General features: G+C 35.2%; 1 protein-coding gene across 1 annotated transcript; it reads right to left on the bottom strand.

The window, feature by feature from the left end:
* Positions 1-5,619: 5,619 nt before the first annotated feature.
* LOC137626694 (uncharacterized) lies at positions 5,620-12,015 on the bottom strand. The gene is made up of 2 exons (XM_068357704.1): positions 7,366-12,015; positions 5,620-6,648 (listed from the first exon to the last, which is right to left on the bottom strand). Exons 1-2 carry the CDS (start codon positions 11,260-11,262, stop codon positions 6,286-6,288), a joined length of 4,260 nt encoding a protein of 1,419 aa, XP_068213805.1. The 5' UTR covers positions 11,263-12,015; the 3' UTR covers positions 5,620-6,285.
* Between the last annotated feature and the right edge of the window lie 2,201 nt (positions 12,016-14,216).

Genomic DNA, 14,216 nt, shown 5'->3' with positions numbered 1-14,216 from the left:
AGGAAATTATATTCAAACTGCTTGCTGAATGGTTACCTTTTCACTATCACTGAACATCTACGTCAATTACAGAACTGCCTTCTATTAGTTCCCGTTCCACGGTGGCCGAAGAAAAACTGGAGGTTCTCGTCAATATGAAAAACAAATAAAGATTTTATTAAGGCGACAGAGGTGGAAACCACATCTTTTTTCACTCACGTCAAAACGACCTTAACCTTGGGGCCATCACATACACTTGACGTATGTGTAAACCCAGGAAGTGTGCCTTACTGACTCCTGCCGGAGGAGGATGAGGTCTGTCAAATCGTAATCAGAATATGTCACAGTAGAAAGTTATATATTTGTTGCTATGTTAATATTAACATCCAACCATCCAACGACCTCGGAACCCAAATACTAAGTGCTTCCAAACCTATATCTCTAGCTTTGTAATTGTAATTAAGCTTATAAAATTTATTCACCGATGCATTAAGGTTGCAGTAATGTTAATTGCATTTACTTCCATTTTTATCAACATAGAAGGTCAATCATTCAGTTTTATATCACATTGAAGTTATCTATACTGAAGAAATATAGTATTGGTAACTCCGTTACTGTAATACTTGACTGGTTGAGGTCAATGACTTTTAATTTTAGTATAATCGACAACTGAATTTAATTTGTATCTATTGAATAACTCGACAGTACTCTTCCTCATGATTACTCTTTTCGTAACGTTCGACGAATTCCGATTAGTTTCGTTACGGCTCGCCTGTTACATTTTACTCGATTTGGTTTTTTATTAACTTAACAAGAAAATAGTCGTTACTCCCTTCTATACCAAGTACCCTCACTCATCTTGAAATCCTTTTAATTTTTTGCTTTTCGTCACATCATAAATTATGTCAGGGTTATAACACGTAATATTTATGTTCTTATACAGATATTGGAATTATAGAATTTATCGCAGACTTTCTTAACACTAATTTTTATTGTTAAAAGAGCAAGATTTGCCAGCCCAACATGAGACAAGCTCGAGAACACTCGACTTATCACAGTAGAAGTTAAAAAATCTGAAACGTGTGATTAGAGATTAGGCGAATCTAGCGACACTAAGCGCTCAAGTGTTGTGGAAGACTCACGATGATGATTGGCACGGACCGGTCGTTATTCGCTCTAAAAAAAATATATAATAAAAAGTTGGATGAAAAAAAGGCGCACGTCAGTCAACAATTATAAAAGTGAGATTAATCTGACCTTCTGATGTCACTCGCGTAACGTGCTAACAAAGCTTTATGGGAAGCATCTATTCAGGGTTGTTCGTTCAGTCATAAAACCAATGTTGTCTGGAAGAATCTACTGTATTCCTTACAATTAATGATTTAAGAATTTTTCTTGATAGCTTTTTCATCATTTAGAGTGTTCTATTTTGATAAATATGAATACAGTTAATTATCATACTTGAATTGCAGACGACGCTCATTAAACATGAAACAAGCAACTAGCTTTAAAATTACAAGACAGACTATTACTCCAGAATTCAAGTAAAATAAATGACCTACAAGAATTTCTAAAAAATAAAAATAAGGACAGAAAACCTACAGATAACTAAGCAAGAACTGGCTACATCTGCCTATTGAACCGTAAGCATTGGGTGACTTTGCACACGAAGAAAATAGATTGATCAAGTGATGGTCCACCCATGACTGGTCTGAGATTGAAAAAAAAAGCAAAACAAGAAACAGATCGTCGCCAGCGTCGGCATGATGGTGTGAGAAAGCGTTTTGTCCTCCTCCTACCCTCAAGAGACCCAAAGCTATATAAATTCTATCTTATCTCCCATGGCAATCGCAACACAAAAGAAGGGCAGAAGCTCTCTCTCTCTCTCTCTCTCTCTCTCTCTCTCTCTCTCTCTCTCTCTCTCTCTCTCTCTCTCTCTCTCTCTCTCTCGAGAAAAAAAAAAAAAAAAAAAAAAAAAAAAAAAAAGTGTCCCTAACTGACCGCGGTGTTTTTATTCTTGCCCGTGTACTCATACGAGCAATCATTCAAATAGACACTAATGAGGCCTTTTACCATAATCATCCTATTTCCATAATCATGTTACGAAATATATTCCCATTAAATTCGTTGAAGAATTATAGGAAAATTCATATACGACAATTTAAACGCGCAGCAGTAAGCAAATTTCGTGTCTGATTTTTATGATTAGCGTAAGTATTGCCCAGTTTTGGTAGGGAAGTATTTACCTGGTAACTAGCATCCCATAGACAACCCTTAAGCCATACTGTCTTTAGAAAACAAACTTTTTCAAAAGACTAAAATAATTACCGATAAGGTCCTGTAAATATCATAAAACTAAAAACCTGAGCAGCTAAAGACCCCTAATCAGTCTATAAATAACAAAATCAAAACGAGTCTAACTTATTCAATTTTCATAGCACATGAAAATACTGTAACTCGCTACTTTGAATAAATGAAATACACTAAGAAAAACCTGAAGCATTTAACGATAAAATGCCTTGCACTTGATAGAACATAATGCACTTCATTGTCACTCACCATTCTATATGCATTTCACACAATTAACGATATGATGCCGTAAATGTAAGATGTCAGGACCACGTCTAAGACAATAAAATCCACACTTCATTGACACAATAGATAGGGGCTTATAAAACTTGGGTTTTAAAATACTTCCGTATTAATTATCACAGTTAAAGTAATCAGCATTTAAAATATAATCACTTCATACATGTAGTATCGATTCACAGTTCATGACTCCTAATCATCAATCAGCTGTCATCAAAGTCTTTGCTATCTTTACCGATGGAGAGCAAGGACCAGTGACTGTGAAAGAGAGCGAGGTGTGCGCATCCTCCTACTCACACGCCACGCGACACACTAAAGTGACCGAACATTTCTTCTGGAGTTGAGGCTTGACTTGAGCTAACACTACTACTACGGTTGAGTCGACGGAACGGAACTTCTCTGACTTGGTGACCTCTCAGCGCCTGTCTGAGGTTATGGATAAATGTTCCAGGAATACTGTTATAATGGGAGAACGCAACTTCCCAATTCTCAAGTGAACGTTGGCCGTACTTGAATCGTTTTTCAACTTGGTATTTCAATTATTTGAGACAAATGAAAACAGGACAATTGAAAACTATCATGAAAAACATTGTAGCCATGGCTACTTTTTATTTGTCTAATTCTAAACATCTAACGACACACATGCCAAACTCAAATTCTTTCAAGCAGTCCGAAACCAATTAACATCCTTTTCTAAGATATTAATGGTTGATAACGGTCAATTAATATGCAATCGCAATATAACTACTCTTATATTGCTTGAACCTTGATACACGATCCAAATCTTAAAGGAATATTGAGGGGACATCTTGAGCATTCCATTTATAAACTAGAACTCTGAGAGTGCAAACCTCCGCCAAGGCAGCTAATTTCTCGAAACCAGCCTGTCTTTCCCATGTGCGAACTTTAGATTAAGGTTAGGATTAATTCGATCAACCTTTTGCTTGACCTTGAACTTTGACCTAGGGTTTTCTAAATTGAATAACTTTTACGTCTCAACATAACAAATAACCCCACATACTCTATGAGTAAAAATTTTGGCCAAGAGGATGTTCACACACATACAGACAAACGGACAAATAGGGGAAAAACAAGACCTCCTCTCAACACTGTTGGCGGAGATAATGAGGAAGCATGCAAGACTCTCTTGCTGCAATATACTGAAAGTGTAAAGGAATGAGAGGTTGACAAACGAGCAAACCTTAATTCCAAAACCCAGCGTCACCACTTCTATAGTAAAAAGTTTTTTTTATGTCAAATGGGAAAATTTACTATACCTAATTGCTACATAAATGCGTTGTGAGCTAAATCACACGGAAGGATAGACCTATAAGACGTTATACCCACATACATATTATATACACACACATACAAACACACACACATATATACTGTATATATATATATATATATATATATATATATATATATATATACACATACATATATATATATATATATATATATATATATATAAATGAATTCATTGTGTTTGAAGTTTAAGCTATCATAAAAAAAACTATAGAGATGGAAAGCCCCTGGATACGATGGAATAAATGCCGAGATGATTTAGGCCGATAATGAAGTGACTCCCACAATACTTACAAGATTATTTTGTAGAATGTGACGTGAAGAAGCAAAACCTGATGCATGGGAGCTAGGCGTGTTGGTGGAAAAAAAAAAAAAAAAAAAAAAAAGAGGCCTGACTGATTGCAATAATTTCAGGGGCATCACACTTACGTCAGTTGTCATGAAAATATATACTATGCTTATTCTTAAGAGATTAGAGAGAAAGATTGATGAAAAGCTGAGAGATGAACACACGTGATTTAGAAAAGGTAAAAGTTGTTCAAACCAAATTTTCATTTCAAGACATGTGGTACAGTAATGTGTAGAATATAGCAATTCACTTTTGATGGCATTTGTGGACTATGAAAAAGCCTTTGATACTGTGCACCGGCCAAGTGCACAATTTTGTAGAGTACTGCGTTATTATGGAGTTCCTCTTAAATATGTAAATTTAATTAAGTCTGTTCATGAGCCTAGCAAGTAAAAAGTTAATGTTAGAGGAGTCCTATCAAAAGAATATCCAGTGAAAAGTGGATACTCCAAAGGAATGTGTTGTCACCTATGTTGTTTATCCTCCTCATGGATTTTGTAATGCATAGAACAGTTGGGATGATGGAGAAGGATTGGATAGGATTGGTAACAAGAAATAAGCTCACCTAGAGTATAATGATGATGCTATCCTTATTAGCAGAACACCACCGGACTCGCAAAGCTTGCTTACCAGAATGCATGAAATATCACACGAGGTTGGGCTCAAAATAAATAATAGAAAGAGAGATGATGAGAACGGAATATGCAATGGAAGATGAAATATCATTGAAAGGAGAAAGGATTAATGAGGTGGAATCATTTAAATATTTAGGAACTATGGTCTCTAATTCGGTATCTTTAGAATTGGAGTTTAATGAAAGATTGAAAAACACCAATCAGACAACGGCTAGATTAAGTAAAATTTTGAGATCAAATCGCCTGAAATTACATCGAAAAATCAGGCTATATATCACTTTAGTGAGATCGGTGTTACTGTATGGACTTGGGTTATGGTATGACAATTTAAACAATATCCAACAGATTTTGTAGATTTGAGAACAAAAGCCTCAGAAGACTATCGGGAGTTAACTGGCAGGACAGGATTAGAAACGAAACTATAAGAGAGATTACTCGAGTGTCATATGTGGATGATATCATGGTGAGGAGTAGATGGAGATGGTTTGGGCATGCTCTTCGCACTGCCCAAGAGAGATTAGTTCACCATAAGGCAGTAGCAGAGTTTGTAGACTAGGCCTACATGGCTGAGGACTATGGAGCGTGAAGTAGAGACGATTGGTGAAATCTAATCGAGGTCTTTTGCGTCAATAGGTGTAGAAGGTGATGATGATGATGCTAATATATATATATATATATATTGTAACATAAGAAAACAAAATCTCTTATACTAAGGATTTACGAGCAGAATATATCAGGAAACAGTGATAACCCATAATAACTTAAAATGTACTTTAATAACAAAAAGAAATTAAAGACACAAACAGAACATGAAACCAATAACAAACGCATTACACAACAGCACTTCATCAAGACTACTAATCACTAATTTCTGCAGTTCACCGTATAATACCCAAGTCGCAAAGCTTTACATAATCACAACATATAATACACTGTAGTAACATCAAACAGTTAGTGGCAACCAACGTTACATCACACAAGAAAACGTCCAAATGGATAAACAATACATTACCATATATTCCTTAAAAACTTGATACACTTATTATCACTTGTTTGTTGCGACTCCGCCGAAAATCACCGTTGTGGGGCTTTATATACTCGACTCACGCTAGACATCCATGTACTAAATATAATTTTTCGGTACATTATCCTTGGCGACTACAGACAAGCGGTACTGCCATCTGTTGGCTAGTGTACACCTTTTATAAAAATATCAATTTTCAACCTTTTCTGCAATTTTATACTCAATTAATCATATTCCTTTACATTCCCCCCCTTTAAACTCCGCGGCTCTCTCCTCAGTCCATGCTGAATTTTCACTCGTACAGTCTTAAACATTAGCCACTTCCACCATTCAGCAACTATCGGAGACTGCCACGTCGTTGGTAACAAGCACTTTCCTTTCAAAATAAAAGGTTTAGATTAATCAACAGACCTAGAGAGAGAATCTGCAATGACATTTTCCTTGCCTGCTATATGGTGAACATTTATTTTGAATGGTTGCAAAAATAAAGCCCATCTTAAAATTCTCTTATTGTTGTGCTTACATTTATTAATAAAGGTTAATGGATTATTATCAGTATATATGTCAATTTCAAAATTACTGTTTAACAAGTATATCTCAAAGTGCATTAAACTCAAAATTAAACTTAAAGCTTCTTTTTCAACAATACTATAATTTAACTGGTGGCTATTGTATTTCTTTGAAAAGTAAGATACAGGGTGTAAAATACCATCATGTTCCTGTAATAATACACTGCCAGCTCCTACTTCACTGGAGTCAACCTGTAACTTGAATGGTAGATTAAAGTCTGGGGATTTCAGCACTGGCTTAGACATTAACATGAGCTTAAGTTTGCTAAAGGCTTCGTCACATTCCTTTGCCCAAACAAACTTCACATCCTTTTTCAGCAACTCTGTTAATGGGTAGGCTACATCTGAAAAGTTCTTACAAAATTTTCTGTAATACCCCACTGTCCCCAAAAATTTCATCACGCCACGTTTAGATGTAGGGATGGTCAAATTCTTTATGACCTCAATATGACAATCAACAGGTCTCACGTGGCCACTTCCTATTTCATGTCCTAAATATTGAACAGTTGTTTTTCCAAATTCACACTTTGCAAGGTTTATCGTGACATTGAATTCTAATAACCTCTTAAAAACATCATATACTTTTTTTATGTGATCTTCCCAGGTTTCCCCAACTATGATAATGTCATCTAAATAAACAAATACACCTTCGAGATCCTTTAAGATATAATTCATTTGACGTTGAAATGTCAGAGGTGCATTACATAAACCAAATGGCATTACCTTATAGTTATAAAGTCCATGGGGTGTAACAAATGCAGCAATATTCCTACTGTTTTTGTCTAACTCAATTTGATAGTATCCTTTCAATAAATCAATTTTACTTAAAAAAGGAAACTTTGCTACATTATCAATTATATCTTCTACTCTGGGCATGGGATATGAATCTTTTATAGTTACATTATTTACCTTTCGATAGTCTGTACACATTCTTGCACTTCCGTCAGGTTTGTCGACTAGAATACATGGGCTAGCCCATTCACTATGGCTTTCCTCTGCTAGTCCGTGTTTCAGCAAATAAGCAACTTCGGTCTTTAACTGTTGTTGTTGCCTCTGTGACATTCTGTACGGACGCTGACTTATTGGAGTCTCCTCTCTCAACCTGATTTTATGATGTACTCCTTTTATCCTTTTTGGATGGTCTGAAAACAGATCTGAAAAGTTTTTAATAAGCACTTTAAAATCCTGCTGCTGTTCATCAGATAAATGAATACATAATTTACTAAATTTTTCATAATCCCTCAAATACTCAGTATTTTTTATCCTAACTTCAAATTCTCCTTCAACATCTTTTTCATCATACTCTTTTGCAATTGACAACACTCCACTGGATTCATTATACCTTTTCAACTTGTTAATATGGAAAGTTTTAACTTTCCTTCGTCCTGTAGGAAATTGAATTCGATAGTTAACATCACTTACTTTTTCTTTTACCGTGCAAGGTCCTATATACTTCTGGTTAAAAACCTTACCAGATGTAGGGAGATACACTAGAACCTTGTCTCCGATGTCGAGTTTACGTTTTGCAGCCTTTTTGTCGTAGTTTCTTTTCATCCCTTCTTGTACCATTTCGAGATTCTCATGTGCTACTTTCCATATTTTCTTTATTTTTTCCTTCATTTCTTGTAAAGTGATAGAATCCTTTTCATCTGAAATCAATTGATTTTTTATCACCTCCATGGGCGACCTTACCTGATGGACATATACTAACTGAAAAGGAGAATACCCCAACGATGAATGTACGCTATCACGAACGGCAAATAGCAACATTGGGATGTAGACATCCCATTCCTTTTCATTTTCACAACAGTACGTGCGAAGCATGGTTTTGAAGGTTCGATGAAATCGTTCGACCACTCCTTGGCTCTGTGGGTGATAAGGAGATGATAAGCAATGCTTAATATTCTGACAGGCTAAAAATGATGCAAACTTTTTAGACGTAAAGTTGGTTCCTTGGTCAGTTTGTACTTCTTTTGGCAAACCAACCAGCGAGAAGAACTTATTAAGCGCTTCTATTATCTTATCAGCATTCACAGTTCTTAAAGGAATAGCTTCTGGAAATCTGGTAGCACTACACATAATAGTCAGCAAATACTCGTTGCCTTTACTAGACCTAGGAAGAGGTCCCACACAATCCAAAACCAGTCTTTCAAAGGGTTCACCTGAAACTTCAATGGGTTGCAATGGCACCACTTTAGGGTCATGTTGCGCTTTACCTACTTTTTGACATAAATCACAATTTTTACAATATTCACTACAATCTTTGTGCATCTTAGGCCAATAAAAATACCTCAATAATTTCTCATAAGTTTTGTTTATACCTAAATGACCAGAATAACTACTGTCATGAGCAATACCTAGAACAAAATTCTTATAACTATTTGGAATAATCACTTGTTCCACAACATCATTAACATTTCTACTCTTAAACTTCCTCATTAGGATTCCATCCTTAACAAAGTAACACTTGCCTTCCTTCTCGATATCATTTATATCAACAAGGGCATTATCTCTTATTACCTTCAAATTCTCATCTTCAATTTGAGATTTAACAAATTCTTCCTTATTAACTTTCAGCATTCGCAAAGGAGTACTGACTTTACTTACTTTTATTGTTTCTGGACTGTCTTTAAACAAGTTTTGTAAATCCAAACCGTCGTCGTCATTTACCTTTCCTTCGGCACTCTTACTTCGTGTAGTAACTGCACAAGCAGGAAATATGTTTGGAAATTTACATTCAACTTCTGTAATAAATGAAGAATTAGAGGGTTTTTCTGTCAAAATTGGATTACTGCTACCAAAAACTTTGTCTCCACATAAATCATTTCCAAGAATTAACTCTACTCCCGACACTGGGATTTCTCTCACCAAAGCAATTTTAACAAATCCCGAAATTAACGGAGTTTCCAACTTTACTTCTACCAATGGAGCCGAGAATTCAGGACCAAACCCACGCAGAAGTACATACTCTCCAGTATCCTTCCACTGGTCATACATATTTCTTACCATTACAGACTGTACCGCTCCGGTATCTCTTAACCACCTTACTTTCTTTTTTTCAACACAAGGGAGGTGTAACAAACCTTCTCCCATAAAAGGGTCATACAATTCAGTACCTTTGGATTTGGTACTCTTTTCAGGTAGTGCCATTCTATTTTCTTTTACATTAGTCTTAACATAACCAACATTATTAAAATTTTGAACACAATTGTTACCTATTTTGTAACCAATATTCTCATCAACATTACATACATTATTATCAATGCTATTGTTACAGTAACTCTTACCTGGCCTAAGGGGAGAAGCAAACAAACAAGGACTAATGTCACCACATGCTTGCGGTTGATTTAACAATGCAATAGTATTTTCAGGTTTATGATCATCCTTCTTAGAATGTACAGGTTTATCTTTAACTTTATTTACCACTTGAATTGGACGGTTTTCTGTGCGATGTGGACAACTCCTACTGATGTGTCCTGGTTTGCCACAACTGAAACATACAAAATCTCTAAAGTTTTCGCCTATACTTTGATAACGGGGTGTAAACTGATCATTTCCACTGGATCCTGCTTTTCCAGCACTAACACTAGGACCATAACTATTTTGACTTGGCCCTCTAAAACCTCTATTAAAGGATTTATTATAAGCTCCCCCTGATGATACCTGTGAACTCGTAGTCTTACCTTGTGCCTTGTAATTTTGACGCTCTTCCCACACTCTGTTCCTTCCAATTTTAGGAGTGACGTCAGTATGATACAGCTTATGGGTCAATGCGTAATTATCAGACAACCTAGTGGCTTCATCCACATTATCTACATCACGTTCATCCAAATATGTTTTAATAAGTGGATTAATACCATCCTTGAACTGCTCAAGCAAGATAAGTTCCTGAAGTTTACCGAAATCACCATTAACTTCTCTGGCATTCATCCACCTATCATACCACAGGCGTTGTTCCCGTGCATACTCCATATGTGTGTGACCATCTCTTTTTATCCAGCTTCTGAACTTCTCTCTATACCTCTCTGGCACCCATTCATAAGCTTTCAAAACCTCAGATTTAACTCTCTCATAATCCTTAGAATCATCCAAAGATAAGGCAGCAAATACTTCCCTAGCCTTTCCTCGAAAAGAAGTTTGAACCAACGTGCTCCACGACGTTCTCGGCCATTCACGCTGTTCTGCTACTTTCTCAAATTGTAAAAAAAAAGAATCTACTTCATTCTCAACAAAAATGGGTACACTTTTTACTGCGTTGTCTACCTGAAAAGACTTTAGTGCTACTTTGGACTTTCCTTCTACTTCAATTTTCTTTATCTCTAGTTCTATCCTCTTTTGCTCAACCTCAGCTTCTAATCTTTTAAGTTCGACAGCTTTCTCATTTTCCTTTTCAGCTCTTTCATTTCCTAATCTAACTATTTGCAAATGAATTTGCATCTGCTCAACACTCATCCCTTCATAAAAAAGTTTAGACTTTTTTGGTTTGACTTTAAGTGACTTGGGTTTTTCACGTACGGCTTTTGCACCTTCCTCTTCACTTGTACTATCCTCTGTATTATTATCACTAGCACTTTGCTGGCTATCAGCTTCTTCCTTTTCCCAATTCATTAGTAACAACGCTTCCTTATCAGACAAAATTTCTAAAGTCATTAGCGCCTCACTTACTTTATTTGAGATTTCTTGCTTCCTTGCAGATTCTGATACTTCTACATTATAGTACCTAGCTAGAACAATCCAGTCTATTTTAGTTATACCTTCTAACTTTTCACCACTAGGACTACGTATGAAATCTTTCAAATCAAACATCTTTAATAACCTGTTCAAAATAACACAGCAAGACAAATATAGCGCTAACACTATCACAACTCTCCCCCCTCTTTAAAGTATGGAAGTGCTAAAAAGCAATTAACGGTTGACAGAATAAGCTAACACCGAGGATAAGTTAATAGGGATACGTTCGGGTTTCGTTCGACAGGCCCCCATGTAACATAAGAAAACAAAATCTCTTATACTAAGGATTTACGAGCAGAATATATCAGGAAACAGTGATAACCCATAATAACTTAAAATGTACTTTAATAACAAAAAGAAATTAAAGACACAAACAGAACATGAAACCAATAACAAACGCATTACACAACAGCACTTCATCAAGACTACTAATCACTAATTTCTGCAGTTCACCGTATAATACCCAAGTCGCAAAGCTTTACATAATCACAACATATAATACACTGTAGTAACATCAAACAGTTAGTGGCAACCAACGTTACATCACACAAGAAAACGTCCAAATGGATAAACAATACATTACCATATATTCCTTAAAAACTTGATACACTTATTATCACTTGTTTGTTGCGACTCCGCCGAAAATCACCGTTGTGGGGCTTTATATACTCGACTCACGCTAGACATCCATGTACTAAATATAATTTTTCGGTACATTATCCTTGGCGACTACAGACAAGCGGTACTGCCATCTGTTGGCTAGTGTACACCTTTTATAAAAATATCAATTTTCAACCTTTTCTGCAATTTTATACTCAATTAATCATATTCCTTTACAATATATATATATATATATATATATATATATATATATATAATGTATATATATACATATATATATATATATATATATATATATATATATATATATATATATATATATATATATATATATATATATATATATATATATATTGTGTGTGTATGTATGTATGAGAGAGAGAGAGAGAGAGAGAGAGAGAGAGAGAGAGAGAGAGAGAGAGAGTGAATCATTCTATGCAACCAAGAGAGACGGGCATAGAATTTCCATGGGCAACCCATTCAAATCGATAACAAAAGCAAATTAAACTGCATGACCTCAATATGATGGGAGCCGGCGGTGTGTTGAATCTCGGCAAAATTCTCGGGGTTCTTTGAGGAACCGGTCGATTTCTCCGTATGTAGACTTCCAGTCTATTACCGTCATTTTCATGAATGATATAATCAAGACTTCTGTGAGCATGTACAACGGTACAGTTGTCAGTGCCCTCAGCTTTCAGATATCGGGCAGCTAGAACCATTATTCCATGACTGCTTCAGAATTGATTGTCAGGCTTTTCTTTAGGTAAGTATTATCGTAATTATTATCATTACTAGTGAAAACCAACGATATCCACGGAAAATCTACGGAGATTTCACTGCATTTCCACATGTCGTGATAGTCCTTTTTTTTTCTTTTTTTTTTTAAGCTGATATGAAAAGTGGGTGAAAGAAGAATGATGTCAGCAAGCTAACGATGGTAGGGAATAGTGTGGAAAGTTGAGTATTAATAAGAGTTAAATGTGGTTTAACCAATTTTATTTATAAAAAGGTACCTATTTATTATTATGGCGTTAAATTTAGTTTAGTACTATAATTTCTTATTTTTCTTTTACTTTTTGTTTTCTTTTGGCAGCAGCAAGGTAAATCAGGCCGTATGAATCTGGTAAAAAAGATAACCTTAACATACATTGTTCATGATTCCTATTATATCTTAATTTTGTATTATGGGGTCATGCCTTAGGAGTTTCACTGACATTAAGCCGTCATGCTATCTTTGTAAAAAGTATATATTAATTCAAATATTAATGAAATCAATATGAATGTGATCGTCATACGGATAAAATTAAAATCTTACAGTTTGTAGAAGAAAATAAGAAAAATTCAGGGAACTGTTCCATTAGTAGCTTCTTGAAATTGTAATTCTACCACTACTGATAATAATAATAATAATAATAATAATAATAATAATAATAATAATAATAATAATAATAATAATAATGTCCTTAATCATTTAAAAATACAGTACCAGCTGCATTTTTTTTGTACTATATACCAATTGACATGAAAAAGTCAGTGTTTGTAATATCAAACACTTCAGAAAAATATTTTTTTCCTACATCAAATCTAATGAGACTACTCATAAGCAGAAATTAGGAAAGGGTAGCCATTTATTTCTCACTAAAAGACAATGGCATTTCAAATTAACCCTTTTTGTAAAGGTGACAACTACTGTTGCCATGATTTCCGAAAACTATTTGTGCTAAGGTAGGAAGATAAACAAATGATTGAATATGTTCGTTTACGCATGAAGTCACACATGACATGTATTTATTTCGCTAGAATTAAGTTTATCAAACTGGCTGTCCTTTGTGCCCTGATAGCAGATATTCGTTCTTTTTTATTATGACCAGAAAAGGAAATGAGTTGAAATAAGACCCGATACCTTAACTCTGACCATCACAACATGGATTCGCCCTTCAGCTTTTTACTGCCTCATCCAATGTGGAAATATGCGTAACCACAAAGATGCTGACGTCAAGCCTTCAGCTTTTGCTAATCAGAACCAGGTTATTTGCTGTTAGTCCCATGCTCTTGTTGTTTGAGAGAGAGAGAGAGAGAGAGAGAGAGAGAGAGAGAGAGAGAGAGAGAGAGAGAGAGAGAGAGAGAGATTATTAAGAACCTATTTTGAAGTTCATAAAACATATTACGTGAAGATTTTGTTACCGAAGATAATTCATTACTTCCAAGAATAAACAGGTCTTTAACAATTGCCCTAAATGTTGGATCTTTACATCTTTACAGTCTGTAATAACAATCTGATTTTTATTTCCTTCTGTCTTATGCATATCTTGAAATTGCATTGACATGCCTAACATTGTCCATCTTCAGCTAAATGATAAATGGCGGTGCCTCTTGGTTAGCATATTTACTAAAGGGTCTATAAAACT

This window comes from Palaemon carinicauda, chromosome 2 (genome assembly GCF_036898095.1).
Source record: "Palaemon carinicauda isolate YSFRI2023 chromosome 2, ASM3689809v2, whole genome shotgun sequence".
NCBI classification, from domain to species: domain Eukaryota; kingdom Metazoa; phylum Arthropoda; class Malacostraca; order Decapoda; family Palaemonidae; genus Palaemon; species Palaemon carinicauda.
This window is presented reverse-complemented; position numbering and strand designations above follow the sequence as displayed.